The sequence below is a fragment of the Poecile atricapillus genome, chromosome 4 (genome assembly GCF_030490865.1).
Source record: "Poecile atricapillus isolate bPoeAtr1 chromosome 4, bPoeAtr1.hap1, whole genome shotgun sequence".
Taxonomy (NCBI): domain Eukaryota; kingdom Metazoa; phylum Chordata; class Aves; order Passeriformes; family Paridae; genus Poecile; species Poecile atricapillus.
In genome coordinates, this window is record NC_081252.1 from 75,332,804 (window position 1) to 75,348,468 (window position 15,665).

General features: G+C 51.7%; 1 protein-coding gene across 2 annotated transcripts in view; it reads right to left on the reverse strand.

Moving 5' to 3' along the window:
- Positions 1-2,541: 2,541 nt before the first annotated feature.
- Positions 2,542-15,665, reverse strand: part of EXOC6B (exocyst complex component 6B) — a 282,178-nt gene continuing 269,054 nt past the window's right edge. For both annotated transcript variants that reach the window (XM_058837776.1, XM_058837775.1), the window contains 2 exons: positions 13,917-14,029; positions 2,542-6,513 (listed from right to left, as the gene is read on the reverse strand). In XM_058837776.1, coding sequence (XP_058693759.1) covers positions 6,387-6,513; positions 13,917-14,029 — 240 coding nt within the window. In that variant the 3' untranslated portion in view covers positions 2,542-6,386. The remainder of the gene's footprint in view (positions 6,514-13,916; positions 14,030-15,665) is intronic.

The window sequence follows — 15,665 nt, forward strand, 5'->3', positions numbered from 1 at the left end:
TTCCCAGCCCGGATGCGGCCGCTCCACCTCCCGTGCCCGCACTTCTCCCCCTGCACGTCCCGCTCGGTGCTGGCTCCCCCTGGATCCCCTCCTGCCCTCCCCGCCTTCTCCCGCTCCTTTATCAGGAGCCAGCCCCTCTCCCCATGGCTCCTGCGGGCAGTGCTGACAGCTGGGGCCGCTTCCTTCCCCTCGAACCCGAGCTCCCGGCAGCTCCCGGCCCGCTCCTTCCCGGCTCCCAGCAGCGGGAAGTTCATGGCAGGCGTTGTCGGAGCCACGGTAGAAGAAATCGTGGAATTTCAGATTGGTTTGGAAAGGGAATTTAAATCCCATCCCGTTCCAGCCCCATCCATGGGCAGGGACGCGTTCCAGATCAGCTGGATGCAAGCCTCAGTGTCCAGCCTGGCCTTGGACGCTTCCAGGGATCCACAGCTTCTCTGGGAATCCGATCCCAGACAGGAATTCCTTCCCCAGTATCCCATCCATCCCTGCCCCGCTTCAGTCCAGGACAGCCCTGCCCGTGGGACACGATGGGAAAGCTGCCCCACAGCGGGGTGAAGAATCTCCCCATGTCCCAAACCTTCTCCTGCCCCATTCCCAGAGGAAACCTCCGTTCTCCTCCTCCCTGGAGGAGGCAAATCCCTGGAGTCGGACTCACCTGCGCTCCTCTCCCACTCCCTGCAGCCGATCCCAGCAGGAAGGAGGCGAGGAGGGAACCCAGGCCAGGGACAGAAGGGACAGAGGTGGCCAGGAACGAGCGCTCGGGAGAGGCTGCTGGAAAATGTTTGTCTCACCTGGATCAGGGAAAATCGGGAGGAAATCCCTGCTTGGGGTGGCTCATGGGGTGGTTGGGGTGTCCTGGGCTGCGGGATCCCTGTGGGTCCCTTCCAACCAGGATATTCCCTGATTCCATGATTTGGTGAAAACTGGGCTGGCAATGCATCCCTGGGGCTGGAACGGCGGCTCAGGGCTGGGCTGGGGTGTCCTGAGGACGGGGGGGACAGGGGGACTGGATCCACTGATCCAGGATGATCTGAGATCCATTGATCCAGGATGATCTGAGATCCACTGATCCAGGATGATGTGAGATCCACTGATCCAGATTATCTGAGATCCATTGATCCAGGATGATCCGAGATCCACTGATCCAGGATGATCTCAGATCCACTGATCCAGGATGATCCAAGATCCACTGATCCAGATTATCTGAGATCCATTGATCCAGGATGATCTCGGATCCACTGATCCAGGATGATCTGAGATCCACTGATCCAGGATGATCCGAGATCCATGGATCCAGGATGATCTGAGATCCACTGATCCAGGATTATCTCAGATCCATTGATCCAGGATGATCCGAGATCCACTGATCCAGGATGATCCGAGATCCACTGATCCAGGATTATCTCAGATCCACTGATCCAGGATGATCTCAGATCCATTGACCCAGAATGATCCGAGATCCATTGATCCAGGATGATCCGAGACCCACTGATCCAGATCATCTCAGATCCCTTCCCACCATCTCCCACCAGTGCTGGACCATGTCCTATCCCCACATCTCCATCTCCCACCTGGAGAGCATCCGGGTTTTTCCTGGCACAGCCCAGCTCCCAAAATTCAGCAGGAGAAGGGGACAGGGGTGACACAAAGGTCCTTGACCCAGGCACTGAGGGGTTTCCTGGATTTTTGGGTCTTCCCTGGACCAGCTGTGGGAGGAGATGGAATTTTCCCTTTTTTTTTTTTTTTTTTCCTCCCTCCCATTACCAGGAAACAGCCATGAATATCCTGGAAATCTGGGAGACTCCCACCCTCCTTTTTCCTTCTCCAGTGGGGAAAGGCCCCTGGCAGAGGTGGAGTCACCAATAACTCCAGGGAATGTTCTCCTTCCCACTGCTCCAAATGAACACCTGGGAATCCCTGCCCCAGGATCTGCCAGAAACCAACAGGGATAAACAGCTTAAAAAGGGGAATTAGAGGAATTCATGGAATACGAACCATCCAGGAATCTTTGCTATCCCAGCCCATGGATATTCCTTAAATCCTTCATCCTACACAAACCCCATCTGCTTGAGCCATTCCATGAAATCCCCCAATCTCCAGAAACCTGGAATGGTTTGGGTGGAAAAGGGACCTTAAATCGCACCCCATTCCATGGGCAGGGACAGCTCCCAGGATCCCAGCTGGATCCAATCCCAATGTCCAACCTGGCCTTGGGCACTGCCAGGGATCCAGGGGCAGCCACAGGAAATCTGGGAATTCCAGCCCAGCCCCTCCCCACCCTCCCAGGGAGGAATTTTTTTTATAGAAACCAATTAAAATCCCCCCAAATTTGGGCCAAACTTGGCTTCCCCTCAGGGCAATAAGGGAAGGCGGGATCCAACGCTCATCCAGGGATTTTCTTCCCCTTGGATCCCCAGTAAACCTGGGAATTCCAGCAGCCAGGTGTCCAAAGGAGACATGGAATTTTATCTTCTGTGGGATTTAGGGGTCAGGTTTTTCCCCGGGGACACACAGAGCCAGATGAGGCATGAATGAAACCGTTAAATGCTGTATTTGTTTAATTGGAATTACACCAGGATAAATGTCCAACATGCTAATTTCTAACAGAATTGAACCTGTAAACCATGCAGTCCTTTCTCCAGCCATTCCAGCTCTTCTTCCTCTTGGAATCAGTAGCTCTGCTAGCGAGTTTTAAAGGAGAAAAAAAAAAAAACCAAACCAACAAAACAACAAAATTCCCTTTAAAGTTAAACCTAATTTGCTAAATTTTCCCCTTATTGTGCAACGACTTGTGCAAAAAAAGCTGTTTTCACCACCTTGGTTCCCAAAATCAGGTCCTTCCACCCCAAAATCAACGGGAAAAGGCAACCCCGGTGGACAGGGAGGGATGGGATGTGGGATGGGAGAGCTGGGGGGGCTTTTCCTGGAAAAACAGAATCTGGGGGATGAGCCAAGGCAGGGATCAGCTGGGACAGGGCAGGATTCCAGAGCTGTCCATGGAATTTTTGGGAAGCTGCAGGTGGGGATGGATCCCAGCTCTGGGAAAAGCTTCCCAAATCCAGCCCTGGGGCCGAGAGATTGGAGCAGCAGCTTTGGGGTGAAGCAAACTCCCCTGAGCTCCCCGCCTCCATCCCAGCATTTTTGGGGTGAATCCCAGCCAATCCTGGTGGTTTTGGGTCACTTCCCTCTGATCCACGGCGTTCCCAGTGGGCAGCAGAGCTAGGATCATCCTGGAGTCATTTGAGATGGGATTTATGGGATTTGTGTTCCCTGGGGGCTGCCAGCAGTGGGATAAACATGGAATGGTGCTGGGGGGTGGGATATGAGGGGTCTCCAGCCCCACGGAGCTGTAGGAAAAATGGGACAGAGATCCCAAAAATCCTGCAGCTCCCAGGGATGGGACTCGAATCCAACCGGAGCGCGGGATGGAGTTTGGATGCTCCAAACCCCTTCAAGGTCCACAAAAGCAGCAAACCCAACCCAGAACTAACGGGAAAAGCCCAGTGGAGCCAGGAGACATCCAAGGCTGAGGAATCTCTGCCCGGGATTTGGAATTTGGTTGGGATTTGATGCCAAAACTTCAGCGTGAGGGAAGCGACAGCAGCGATGCCCCCGGAGTGGCCCCGGCTCCATCCCAGCCTCGCTTCCCAGAACCGTCCAAGGAATTTGGGGCCACCGTGGCCCTTCCCACAGCTCTCGTCCGAAATTCCACCTTCCCCCAAACAGCCAATCCGGGGGAAAACAACCCCAAAACAGCATCTTCCCAACTCCTCCCGTCCCCATCCGAGGGGGAGCTGGGGCTGGATCTGGAACAAAGTGCAAAAACCACTGGGAGCATCTGCCTTGGACTGCAGCCTCAGGAATACCCAAAAAATCCCAGGAAAACCCCTCCATTCCCACCTCGCACGTGCTGATGGCTCAGGGAGAACATCCTACGGATGGGCCTGGCTCCAAATTCCCGCTTTGGACACCTTTTATAGGATTATTCCCAACTCCTGGAATGCCTGACAGCTCCTGAAGAAGGCAAGAAGCTTCTTGGGAAGCTGAATTTGGGTTTTAATGTACTTTTTTCCCCCACTGGTGCTGGAATATATTTGCTGGAGCCGGGAAAAATTACGGAATAATCTAATTTTCTTTTCTTAATAAATAAAACCCACTAAGGAATGTTCAGTGGGTGTGGAGCGAGGTGTGAGAGCAGCATTATTTATTTTGGGAAGCTGGAGATCTTGGATTCGGGTCCTGCCCCTGTTTCTCACCCCCTCCTCCCCCTTTTAAATTCCCTGCAGCCACTTTTCCCTCCTAAGCAATTCCATCCGTGTCGGAGGACACCCATCATTAGGAAGAGACTGAGAAGGGATTTGGGATGTCTTCCAGGGTTTTTTTTTGGGGGGGGGCAATCTGTTTAAAAGATTAATTTTGTTTGGAAGGGATGGAGCCGCATCTCTCAGAACAAAAAGTTAATTGGGACCAGAGTCCCAAAATCCCATTTTTCATCCCGGGCTCTGACTTGCGGTTCCGGCTCTTGACCTCCCGAGATCAGGAACTCCCTGAATCTCTCCCTTGGCCGGATTTGACTTTCCCAACAGCAAATCCTGAGCACTGGGAGCCCGTTTGGAGGATCTCAATGCTGGTTTCTCCAAGGAGAGCCTGAAGGAGCGGGGAAACCCATCCCAGTTCACTGCTCCTGGAATTACAGCTCAGGGAGATGGGAATGGAGCCCAGCGTGGATTTGGGAAGGGTGGGAGCTGCCTGGAGTGTCTGAAAGGAGGCCTTGCCTCGGCTGTGCTGGGGATTTTTTGTGGGAATGCCTCGTGGAGTGAAACATAGGTGGGAAAAACGGAATTTCAGGATGGCAGCACAAAATCCCTTCCCTGTGTCCCCAGGGCTTCTGCTCCTTCTCCGTCCCACTCCCAGAACTCCCATCCCTTGTCCCTCTGGGTCGTTTCCAGAGATGTCTCCAAAGCTGATCCCGTTCTGGCCACGCTGACTCCAACTTTCCTTCACCTGCTGCTTTTCCCTCCATCCCTCTTCCAAATCCCTCCAAGAGGAGCTCACAAGGAACCCCCGATCCCTCTCCAAAACCTAGGAATTGCAAGTTTTCCCCCTTACTGATGAAAATAATCCCTTGGTCCCTGTAGCTGGAGGCGGCTGGGACAGCCCAAGAGCTCCAGGGGGTCGTTCCCAACCGTGTTCCCGTTTAATTTTGGGATTGAGCCAAACAAACCTTCTCCAAATGAAAACCAGCCCCAAAATATTGCTGTGGAGCAAGGCGGGAAGGCAGAACCTCCGGATTGGCGCATCCCGAGGGTTGGGAATGGGCACGGGAGCAGCACTTCCAAGGCTGCAACAACATCCAGGGGGATCTGAATTCCCTTCAAGGCTTTGGGAATGCAGCTGGATAATGTGAGGAATTAAAGGCAGAAGGGTGATGAGAAGGGTGAAAATCCCCCTCTGGAACTGGGATACTGGGATTAAATCCCGTTGGTGGCCGCCTGGTTTGAGCAGAGGATGTCTGGGATGTTTGGGATGGGGGGAATTTTATTCACAGGCACTTTGGAGCAGCGCTGCTCCATGGGGAATGTCCCACTGCCAAGTTTTCCCCATGGAACCATCAGGAGGAGAGGGAAGATGGGAAAAGAGAGGGAAAAACGCCTCCTGGACTCCGTGAGATCCCGGTGTGCCTTCCCACCATCCCTGTGGAGCATCCGTCCCCTCCGGCTCCCCTTCCATGGATGTGTCCAGCAGCATCCCAGCTCCGGAGCGGTGCCACAGGGCACATTCCCAGATTATCCTTCGGCTGTCCCTTCTCCATGATCCCACAGCCCCTGGCAGGTCCTGGAGTGGAGCTCAGGGATGGTTACGGACACGCGGGAAAGGGATTCCAGGGATTTGCGGACTAACGTGGAAATCAGCCCGTGGAGGTGGAAAAGAGGAGAGAAAAACCTGGGAAATCCCTTTTTCCTACCTAAATCCAAACCACAGGACACACTCGGGGTCACCCTCTTCCCAGAGAACCCAAACCCACGGCTCTTCCCAGATTTCTCTGTTTCCCAAGGGAATAAATTAACAAAAGGAAGGCAGGATGATCCCTTCACTTTGGCTTTGCCAAAAAAACCAAAAACAAACCAAAAACCAAAACACAACCCAGTCTGGGCGTGAACTTCTCCCAGGCTCCAAGAATTCCCACCCCTTCCTAAACCCCTGAAAATAGGAGCTTATCCAGGAGACCCCTGGCACCACCTCTTTTCCCGGGATTGTTCCACCGGGAGCGTTTTGCCGTTGGGGGGAGGCTCCGCGGAGACTTTCCAGGCGAATAAAAAAATACAAATCTTCTCTCCGAGCGAGATTCCCGAAGTCCAGGCAGCGGGAAGGAGATCCCGAGCCCCTCAGGAGTGGTGGCTGTTGATGAGGCCGCGCAGCTGCTTGGCCACGGTGTCGATCAACTTCTGCTTGTCCCGCTCGTTTTTCCGGAATTGGGCGAAAACGTTGTTTTTCCTGCTGGTGTCCCGCATCCTGCAGGGAGCACAAACGGGTTATGGAACAGGGATTGGGAATGTCTGGCACTCAGAGAGGAGGACATGGAATTTCCAGGCTCTACACCAATTTTTGGGGAATTTTCCCAGGATTTTTGCTTTAAACCCCTCCAATCCCAATCAGCACCACTGTGGGATCTCTCCCAATTCCCGCTCGTTTTTCCGGAATTGGTTGAAAATTTCCTGCTGGTGTTCCACATCCTGCAGGGAGCACAAACGGGTTATGGAACAGGGATTGGGAATGTCCGGCACTCAGAGAGGAGGACATGGAATTTCCAGGCTCTACACCAATTTTTGGGGAATTTTCCCAGGATTTTTCAGGCTTTAAACCCCTCCAATCCAAATCAACGCCACTGTGGGATCTCTCCCAATTCCCGCTTGTTTTTCTGGAATTGGGTGAAAATTTCCTGCTGGTGTCCCGCATCCTGCATGGAGCACAAACGGGTTATGGAACAGGGATTGGGAATGTCCAGAGCTCAGAGGGGAGGACATGGAACTTCCAGGCTCTACACCAATTTTTGGGGAATTTTCCCAGGATTTTTGCTTTAAACTCTTCCAATCTCAATCAACGCCACTGTGGGATCTCTCCCAATTCCCATTAGTTTTTCCGGAATTGGGTGAAAATTTCCTGCTGGTGTCCTGCATCCTGCAGGGAGCACAAACAGGTTATGGAACAGGGATTGGGAATGTCCAGCACTCAGAGAGGAAGACATGGAATTTCCAGGCTCTACACCAATTTTTGGGGAATTTTCCCAGGATTTTTCAGGCTTTAAACCCCTCCAATCCCAATCAACGCCACCGTGGGATCTCTCCCAATTCCCGCTCGTTTTTCCAGAATTGGGCGAAAACGTTGTTTTTCCTGCTGGTGTCCCGCATCCTGCAGGGAGCACAAACGGGTTATGGAACAGGGATTGGGAATGTCTGGCACTCAGAGAGGAGGACATGGAATTTCCAGGCTCTACACCAATTTTTGGGGAATTTTCCCAGGATTTTTGCTTTAAACCCCTCCAATCCCAGTCAACGCCACCGTGGGATCTCTCCCAGCTCCCGCTCGTTTTTCCGGAATTGGGTGAAAATTTCCTGCTGGTGTCCCGCATCCTGCAGGGAGCACAAACGGGTTATGGAACAGGGATTGGGAATGTCCGGCGCTCAGAGAGTAGGACATGGAATTTCAAGACTCTACACCAATTTTTTGGGAATTTTTCAGGCTTTAAACCCCTACAATCCAAATCAACGCCACTTTGGGGTCTCTCCCTAATTCCCAAATGCAGGAAATCCTAAATCCTCCCTCTTCCAAACAGGGACTTCTCCATCCCCACGTCACCTTCAGCGAGGATGGAATTTGGGGAGGAAATTTAAGAATCAGCACGGAATTAAGGCTTTTTTCCTTCAAACTTGCATGCATGAGATGCAGCTTTGGGGGAGGCTGGTAAGGTCTGGAGTTGTGAATTTAAATTTTATAAAATATTCCCAGGGAATCACCGAATGTTTGGGTTGGAAGGGGCCTTAAATCCCATCCATTTCCAGCCTCCTGCCGTGGGCAGGGGCAGCACCCGCTATCCTGTTTTTCCCAATGAATAAGAAATAGAAATTATCCGGATGTATATAATTTATATTAAATATAACACAAATTAATTGCCATTCCAGGAAGGAATCCAGCTGTTTGGAAGGAGCGTGGCGTCTCCAGGAGGTGTCCATAAATCCAGAGCCCAGCAGAGCAGGAGGTGAGATGGGACCCCACATGCAAAGCTGGGAGGGGGTTCATGCACTCCTGCATTCCCAGATCCGTATTTTTTTGTGGGGAAAAGGGCTTGGAACACACTCCAAGGGTGGCGGGAAGGGAAAAAAAAATCCCACCAGGATCAACCTTCCCGCAGCTCCTGAAGGCACAACCTCCCAAAATCCAACCTGCTGGGGCCTGGCTCTTCCCAATTATCCCAATTTGTAGAAGATTTTCTGGGTAAATCAGATCTGGCAGAGGCCGAGGGCTTTGGATGCATCCCATAATCCCAGGTTTTGGCTTTGGGGACCAAAGGAAGCGTTGGAGTGACAGGGACATGGTGCTGATGATCCCTGGGAAGCTGGCCCTGGATCATCCTGAGGGTCTGGAGTCAACTGAGCACAGCCCCAACCTCTCCAGACTTTCGGAACACAAACAAACATCCAAGGTTTTCCAGGCTTCAACCTCCGAGGAAGAGCCACAGGGAATGGGAAATGTTCCCAAAAGCACCAGGCTTGGAACTGGAACCCAGGATAACAGTTTTATCCCAAAGGGGAATTTACTGGGATTGCCAGTGCCCAGAGACAGAGCTGCTCTCCCAAGGGGAACAGGAGAGCTTGGAGCACTTCCAGCCACCAAAACCGGGATTTGTTTGTGTTTCCCTGTTTTTTTAGCTGGAGCAGGTTGGCAGCTGCTCCTCCAGGAGGACCAGGGAGCGACTGTGCCAATGGGAAGCAGAGTTTGGAGTCACCCAGGTCCTGCCAGCCTGGATTTGGGGACAATGCTCCTCCTCTGGAACTCCAAACAGCTCCAGGAGGTCTCCGAGCCCTTCCCCAGCAGAGCTGGGAGCTTTCCCAGGTTCCACAGGGACATCAGAGGTGCTGGAAGTCGACCTGTACCTTTGGAAAGCTCTTCCCATCCCTCTCCAGCCCTTCCACACACCAGGAATTTAGAGCTTTTCCATCCTGGCACCTCTGGGGCCATCTCCCATCCCGTGGGACCTGCTTGGGCCCATGGAATGTTTTGGAAGCAGCACAGATTCCGTGCAAGAAAACCCTGGGCTGCGTTGGGATGATTGGGAAGGAGCTGGATGGGTAAACCTCCGGATCAGGATGGAAAGGGACTGCAGCCAGAGCCCCGATCCCACAACAAACCCACAGAGGATCTGGAAAAGCCTGGAAGCATCCGGGAGCTGCTGGAATCTCCAGATACCACGTGAAGATGGAAGCACTGAGCTATTAACGATTATTAATGAATTAAGATAAAGGACAGAAAATCCTGCAGGATTTGGGATGGGCTGTGCAGATCCAGAGGTTTTTTTTTTTCCCTGAGGAGAGCCTTGGGATAACTGGGAGCGCCCATAACAAACCCACAGAGGTGGATCTGGTAAATCTGGGAAGGATGGGAACAGCTGGAATCTCCAGACACCCCATGAAGGTGGAAGCCATATTAACTGCTATTAATTAATTAAGTTGCTTACAGGACACAAAATCCTGCAGGATTTGGGTTGGGCTTTGCAGATTCCCAGTTTTATTTCTCCAAGCAGAGCCTTGGGATAACTGGGAGTGCTATTAACCAACCCACAGAGGCGGATCTGGTAAATCTGGGAAGGATGGGAACAGCTGGAATCTCCAGACATGATGGAAGCACTGAGATATTAACTATTATTAATGAATTCAGCTGCAGGACACAAAATCCTGCAGGATTTGGGATGGGCTGCGCAGATCCACAGGTTTGTTTTTTCCCCTGAGAAGAGCCTTGGGATAACTGGGAGCGCCCATAACAAACCCACAGAGGCGGATCCGGTAAATCTGGGAGCTGCTGGAATTCCCGGACACCACGTGAACGTGCAATAATATTAACTATTAATTAATTAATCTGCCTACAGGACAGAAAACCCTGCAGGATTTGGGATGGGCTTCGCAGATTCCCAGTTTTATTTCTCCGAGCAGAGCCTTGGGATAACCGAGGGTTTGGAAGCCGGTCCCAGGATTAGGAGTGAAAGGAAGGGAAAGGCGAGCTCGGCGCTGTCCCCACCCCTGTCAACAAACACCACCTCGGAGAGAGCCGAGCTTTGTCTCAATTAATCCGGGAGGGGAAGAAAGCAGCGGGGTAAAAGCTCCTCTTTTAGCTCTAATTAGTGCATTTGGGAGGATCGGGTTGCGCAGGGCCCCGCTCCAGAGGCACTTTGCAATTCCAGCCTTTCGGGCTCCATTGAGAGCGGACAATCGGGGCCCGGCGAGGTGAGGGTGAAAGCCCGAGCGAGCGCATACTTACACCCGGGATATCCTGGGAGAGACGGACACGGGCGTGATAAGGGACAGAGATAACCAGGAGAACAGGTTACAGGCTGAGCCGGCCCGGCGGAATTCCCGGCGGGATGGGAGGCAGCGGATGTGCCCGGAGCGAGGAGAGCTCATGGGGGATGGACAGAGACTCCTCAGAGGGGACCCCGGGAAGTGCCCAAGGCCAGGATGGACAGGGCTTGGAGTACCCTGGGATGGTGGGGGGTGACCCTGGCCATGGATGGGATGGGAACGGGATGGTCCTTAAGGGGCCTTCCAACCCAAACCATTCCAGGGTTCTGGAGCCAGGCTGGGAGAGCTGGGAATGTTCCCCTGGAGAAGGGCAAAATGCAGGGAATGCTGAGAGTCCCTGCAGGGGCTCCAGGAGAGCTGGAGAGGGACTGGGGCCAAGGGCTGCAGGGACAGGAGCCAGGGAATGGCTTCCCAAGGGAAAGGGGAGATTGGGCTGGGATCTTGGCAAGGAATTCCTGCCTGGGATTCTGCAATTCCCAGATTTGCTGGGGCTGCCCCTGGATCCCTGGGAATGCCCAAGGCCAGGATGGACATTGGGATTGAATCCAGCTGGGACAGAGGGAGCTGTCCCTGGCCATGGATGGGGTGGGAATGGGATGATCCTTAAGGTTCCTTCCAACCCAAACCATTCCATGATTTTATGACTTTATGAAATGAGCCAGGCTGGGGTTTGGTGACATTTTAACACCCCAGAGTGTGGAGCTGCTCTCCTGCTGTCCCACCGCCTTCCCAGACTCTGCCACGATCCCAGCTCACTGCCTGCCTCAATTCCCCAGCTCTTCCAGGTGCTGCATGGCCAAGCTCCCAGATTTTGGGTATAAATGCATTATTTCAGCATTTTACTGTTAGTTCTGAATAAACCTCTCACTCTCACATCTCAGATGCTGGGTCATGAATTCGCTGTGTATCACAGGATTGTTCCGGTTGGAAAAACCCTCCAAGGTCACCAAATCCCACCATCCGCCAGCTTTTCCACATCCATCCCTGACCCACAGCCCCAGATAACCCAGGGATAACACAACTCAGGAAATAACGGTGTAAAAACAACACTTTGAGGTGTAAAAGTACTTTAAACCCACAACTGCCTCAGTTGTGTCCCTCACAGGGACCCTGCGGGTGTCCTGAGGTGCTGTGACGTCCGTTCCTCTCCTCTGGGGGAGAGGAGCTGGAGCTTCCCTGGACCACGATGACACCGAGGGAACCCCAAAGTTCACAAACACCCCAGGCTCGCTCAGAGAATCAGGGATTCAGAGAAAAATTCGGGTTGGAAGGGACCTTCAAAGGCCACCCAGTACTGCCCCTGCCCTCCCACCATCCCTGGGTGCTCCCAGCCCCGGCCAACCCGGACATTTCCAGGGATGCAGCTGGGTTTGGTTGGATCAACCACGGAATCAGACCACAAGGAGCAGTTTGAGGTGATTTGGGGTCTCTGTTTCTCCTAGAGGAGGTGACGAGTTTAGGGTTGGGGCCACACTTCCAGAAGAACATTACAGGATCCCGGATCCCTGGCAGTGTCCAAGGGCAGGCTGGACAGGGCTCGGAGCAGCCTGGGATAGTGGGAAGTGTTCCTGCCCATGGAATGGGATGGGCTTTAAGGTCCCTTCCCACCCAAACCATTCCATGATCCCACGAGGATCCCCTCCTGCCCTCTCCTCCATGCAGGGCCCTGCCACTCGGAAAACGATGAACTCCCGCTTTTTGGCTCGTTCTCTGTCCCACCAGCTGGAAAACGGCCTGGGAGGTCTGCTGGGAGCAGGAGCAGAGTGGATCCTTCCCGAGCCAGCTTGGAGCTGGACCAGCGGAGATCATCTGGGAGACCCACCACGGGCAGGGGTGACAGGCAAAGCAAATCCCGCTTTTCCTCGGGCCTGCAGCAGAATCCCGCAGCGTTCCCGGCTCGCTGCCGGCCCCCAGGACTGGCACAGCCCCCCGGGAGCCACCCCGGAGCCCCGCGGCGCGTCCGGGCGCTGTTCCCGGCACCGCTCCAGGATTTGGGATGGAGCTGTGCGGAGCATATGAACTACGGCCCTCAAAGGATGGATTGAGGGAGCCCGTCCTGGCACCCAGAGACGGAATTGGGATTGGGGCCCCGCGGGAGGGAGGTGGGAGAAATGGGAATAAATGGGAATGGAAAGAAATGGGGGGGGAAAAAATAAATGAATATAGGGATATATGGAAATAGGAATAAGTAGAGATAAAAATATGGACATGGAAATGAATAGAAATAGAAATAAAAATGTAGAAACAGAAATAGGGAATAAAAGACAAAAATGGAGCTGTGGAAATAAATATAAACATATTATACTTATATAAAAATAAGTAGAAATAAATAGAAATAAAAATATAGAAATAGAAATAATTTTAAAAATAAATATGCAGAAATAGAAAAATAGAAATATAGAAAAATAGAAATATAGAAAAATAGAAATATAGAAAAGTAGAAAAATAGAAAAATAGAAATATAGAAATGTAGAAATGTAGAAATGTAGAAATATAGAAATACAGAAATAAAAATAGAAATAAATAGAAGTAAAAATACAGAAATAGAAGTAAATTTTAAAAGAAATATGTAGAGATATAAATAAATAAATAAGTAGAAACAAATAGAAATAAAAATATAGAAATAGAAATAATTTTAAAAATAAGTACGTAGAAATAGAAATATAGAAATATAGAAATAAATAAATAAAAAGAGAAATAAACAGAAATAAAAATATAGAAATAAATTTTAAAAGAAATACATAGAAATATAGAAACACAGAAATAAATAGAAAAAATATAGAAATAGAAATTAATTTTAAAAGAAATGCATAGAAATATATAGAAATATAGAAATAAACAGAAATACAGAAATAAAATTCAAAATATAGAATGAGAAATAAAAATAGAAATGTAGAAATAAAAATAAAGAGAAATACAGAGATACAGAAACAGAATAGAGTATTCTCAGGTGGAAGGGAACCTGCAACAACGTGCTCCAACTGCCTGACCACTTCACAACCTAAAGTTGTTTGTGGCATTGCCCAAACGCCTCCCAAACACTGAAAAATTCGGGATAACCCCTCCTTCCTGCAGCCCCGCGCATTTTAAAGGATTTTGGAGCTGTAGGTTCATCTTTACAGTGAAATTTTCCTTGCAGGACAAGGAAAACTCTGCTTGAGAGCCAACAAAAAGAGGGACCCACAGCCAAGCCATTGAATTTGGATAATGTGGGATAAAACGGGATTTTTCTATCTGAGCTCCCTCTGTCCAGCCAGGGCCAAGATCTTTGCTCACAGGGATGGAATGAGCTGCTAAAACAAGGTAGGGGTGGGAGTTTTCCCGGGAATTGGGAGCCACACTCACTTTTCCAGCAGGATGAGGGCTGTGGTGGGGTTCACACGAAGGTACTTGCACGTGGGCTGTCCGTAGTCGGCCAAATACGTCGACCAATCCCACTGGATGAACAGATCCAGGAGCTGGAATGGAAAAACAAACGGGGTTTGAAAAAGCTGGAAAAGGGAGCAGGTGTTTCCCTGGAAGCTGGCAGAGGTCCTGGGCAGGTGGAGTTATCCATAAAAAAAGTGAATGCAGGCTTTATTAATTTGTTTAATGTTACTCTGTTAACATTTCATCATTAACTCGGTTGTACTTCATTACTGATTTAGGAATACTCAATATTAATTAATGCAGGGCTGTGTTAATTTAGTCACTGATCATTCCTGGTCTGTGATCCCCGTTTTTGGGGGTTTGAGGTCTGAGACCCCTCGAGGACGTGGGTGACAAACAACCCCAGTGCCCTGACACTCTCAGCTATTGCAAGAGGAAACTTTCGGGGTCAAAGTCACCACAAACTTCTGTCCCCGAACAGCCCCCAGTGTCGTTCTAACCATTCCCCATGGATTTCTCATCACCTCTGGTTCATCCCAACACCCTCCAGCTGCTCTGGAAGTGTCTCCAGAGCTCCCCGAGGAACTCTGGGGGTTATTCTGGGTGGGTACAGCTGCGGGAGATGGGAGTCCAGGTGCTTTCCAGACGTTGGTAAGAGAAACCAGCAGGCCTTGGCAGCAGGGGAAGGAAAAGGGATTAACTCGGCCATCCGTGACCGTCCCCGCTCCAGACTGCCAAAATTCCCACCTGCAGCCCTCCGTGTCCACAAATGACCCCGGATCCTCCCAGCCAGGTGAGGGATGGGAAAACGACAGCTCACGTTGCCTGAATGCCCTCTTCCCACATTATTCCCACCCTTGTTTTCCATAAAAACCAGGCGCTTCCAAGCCCTCCCCACACGTGGGTGTCCTCACCCCGACGAGGCCTTGGCTTCTCCACCCACCCATGAAGGCGCAGTCCAATGCCCTCTTCCCACACCATTCCCACCCTTCTTTTCCTTAAAAACCAGGCGTTCCCATGCCCTCCCCACACGTGGATCTCCTCACCTCAACCAGGCCTTGGCTCCTCCACCCACCCACCCACAGGGCCCAGCATTCCCGGGATGCCGCCTTCACCTCTGCCCCATCCGCAGCAGGTTAATTAAGAGCTCCTGCCTCTCCCTCCTCCCAAAGATCCCGTCTTGGAGCGCCGCTGTGACCACTCTATTTGGGGACAGGCTGCCAAGCGCGTGGACGTCTTCATCGCCCGCTCGGCGCGTCCCGGCGCCCACCACCGGAGCCGGGAGAGGCCGGGCCCGTCCCGCGGCCAAGCGGGGCCCATAGAGGCCTCATTGTCCCCGCGTCTCCATGGTTTTCCTGGAGGCCCCGGCGCTGTTTAACAACGCATCCTGCCCCGCCAAGAAGGGGATTTAGCTCCTCCGAGACCTCCAGATACAAAACAAAAATGTGCAACAAGATTCTTTTTGACTATGTAGGTCAGGGCAAGGAAAACAAGCTGTCGGGAACAATCCCCCGGGCTGGCGGGGGGGATGGATTAGCCGGGACCTAAGAGGGCTTTTCCAGCCCGGGTCCCGCTCGGCTTTGTCCGGCGGGGCCTTTGTGTTGAACTACAAACCCGAGCTGAACATCATTGGCAGGAGGTTTTTTCCAAGGGGGCACCTTCGAGAGAGACAACCTTAAATATGATTTCACAGGCGCTTTTCAGGCCGAGCGCCGGGGCCAAAAC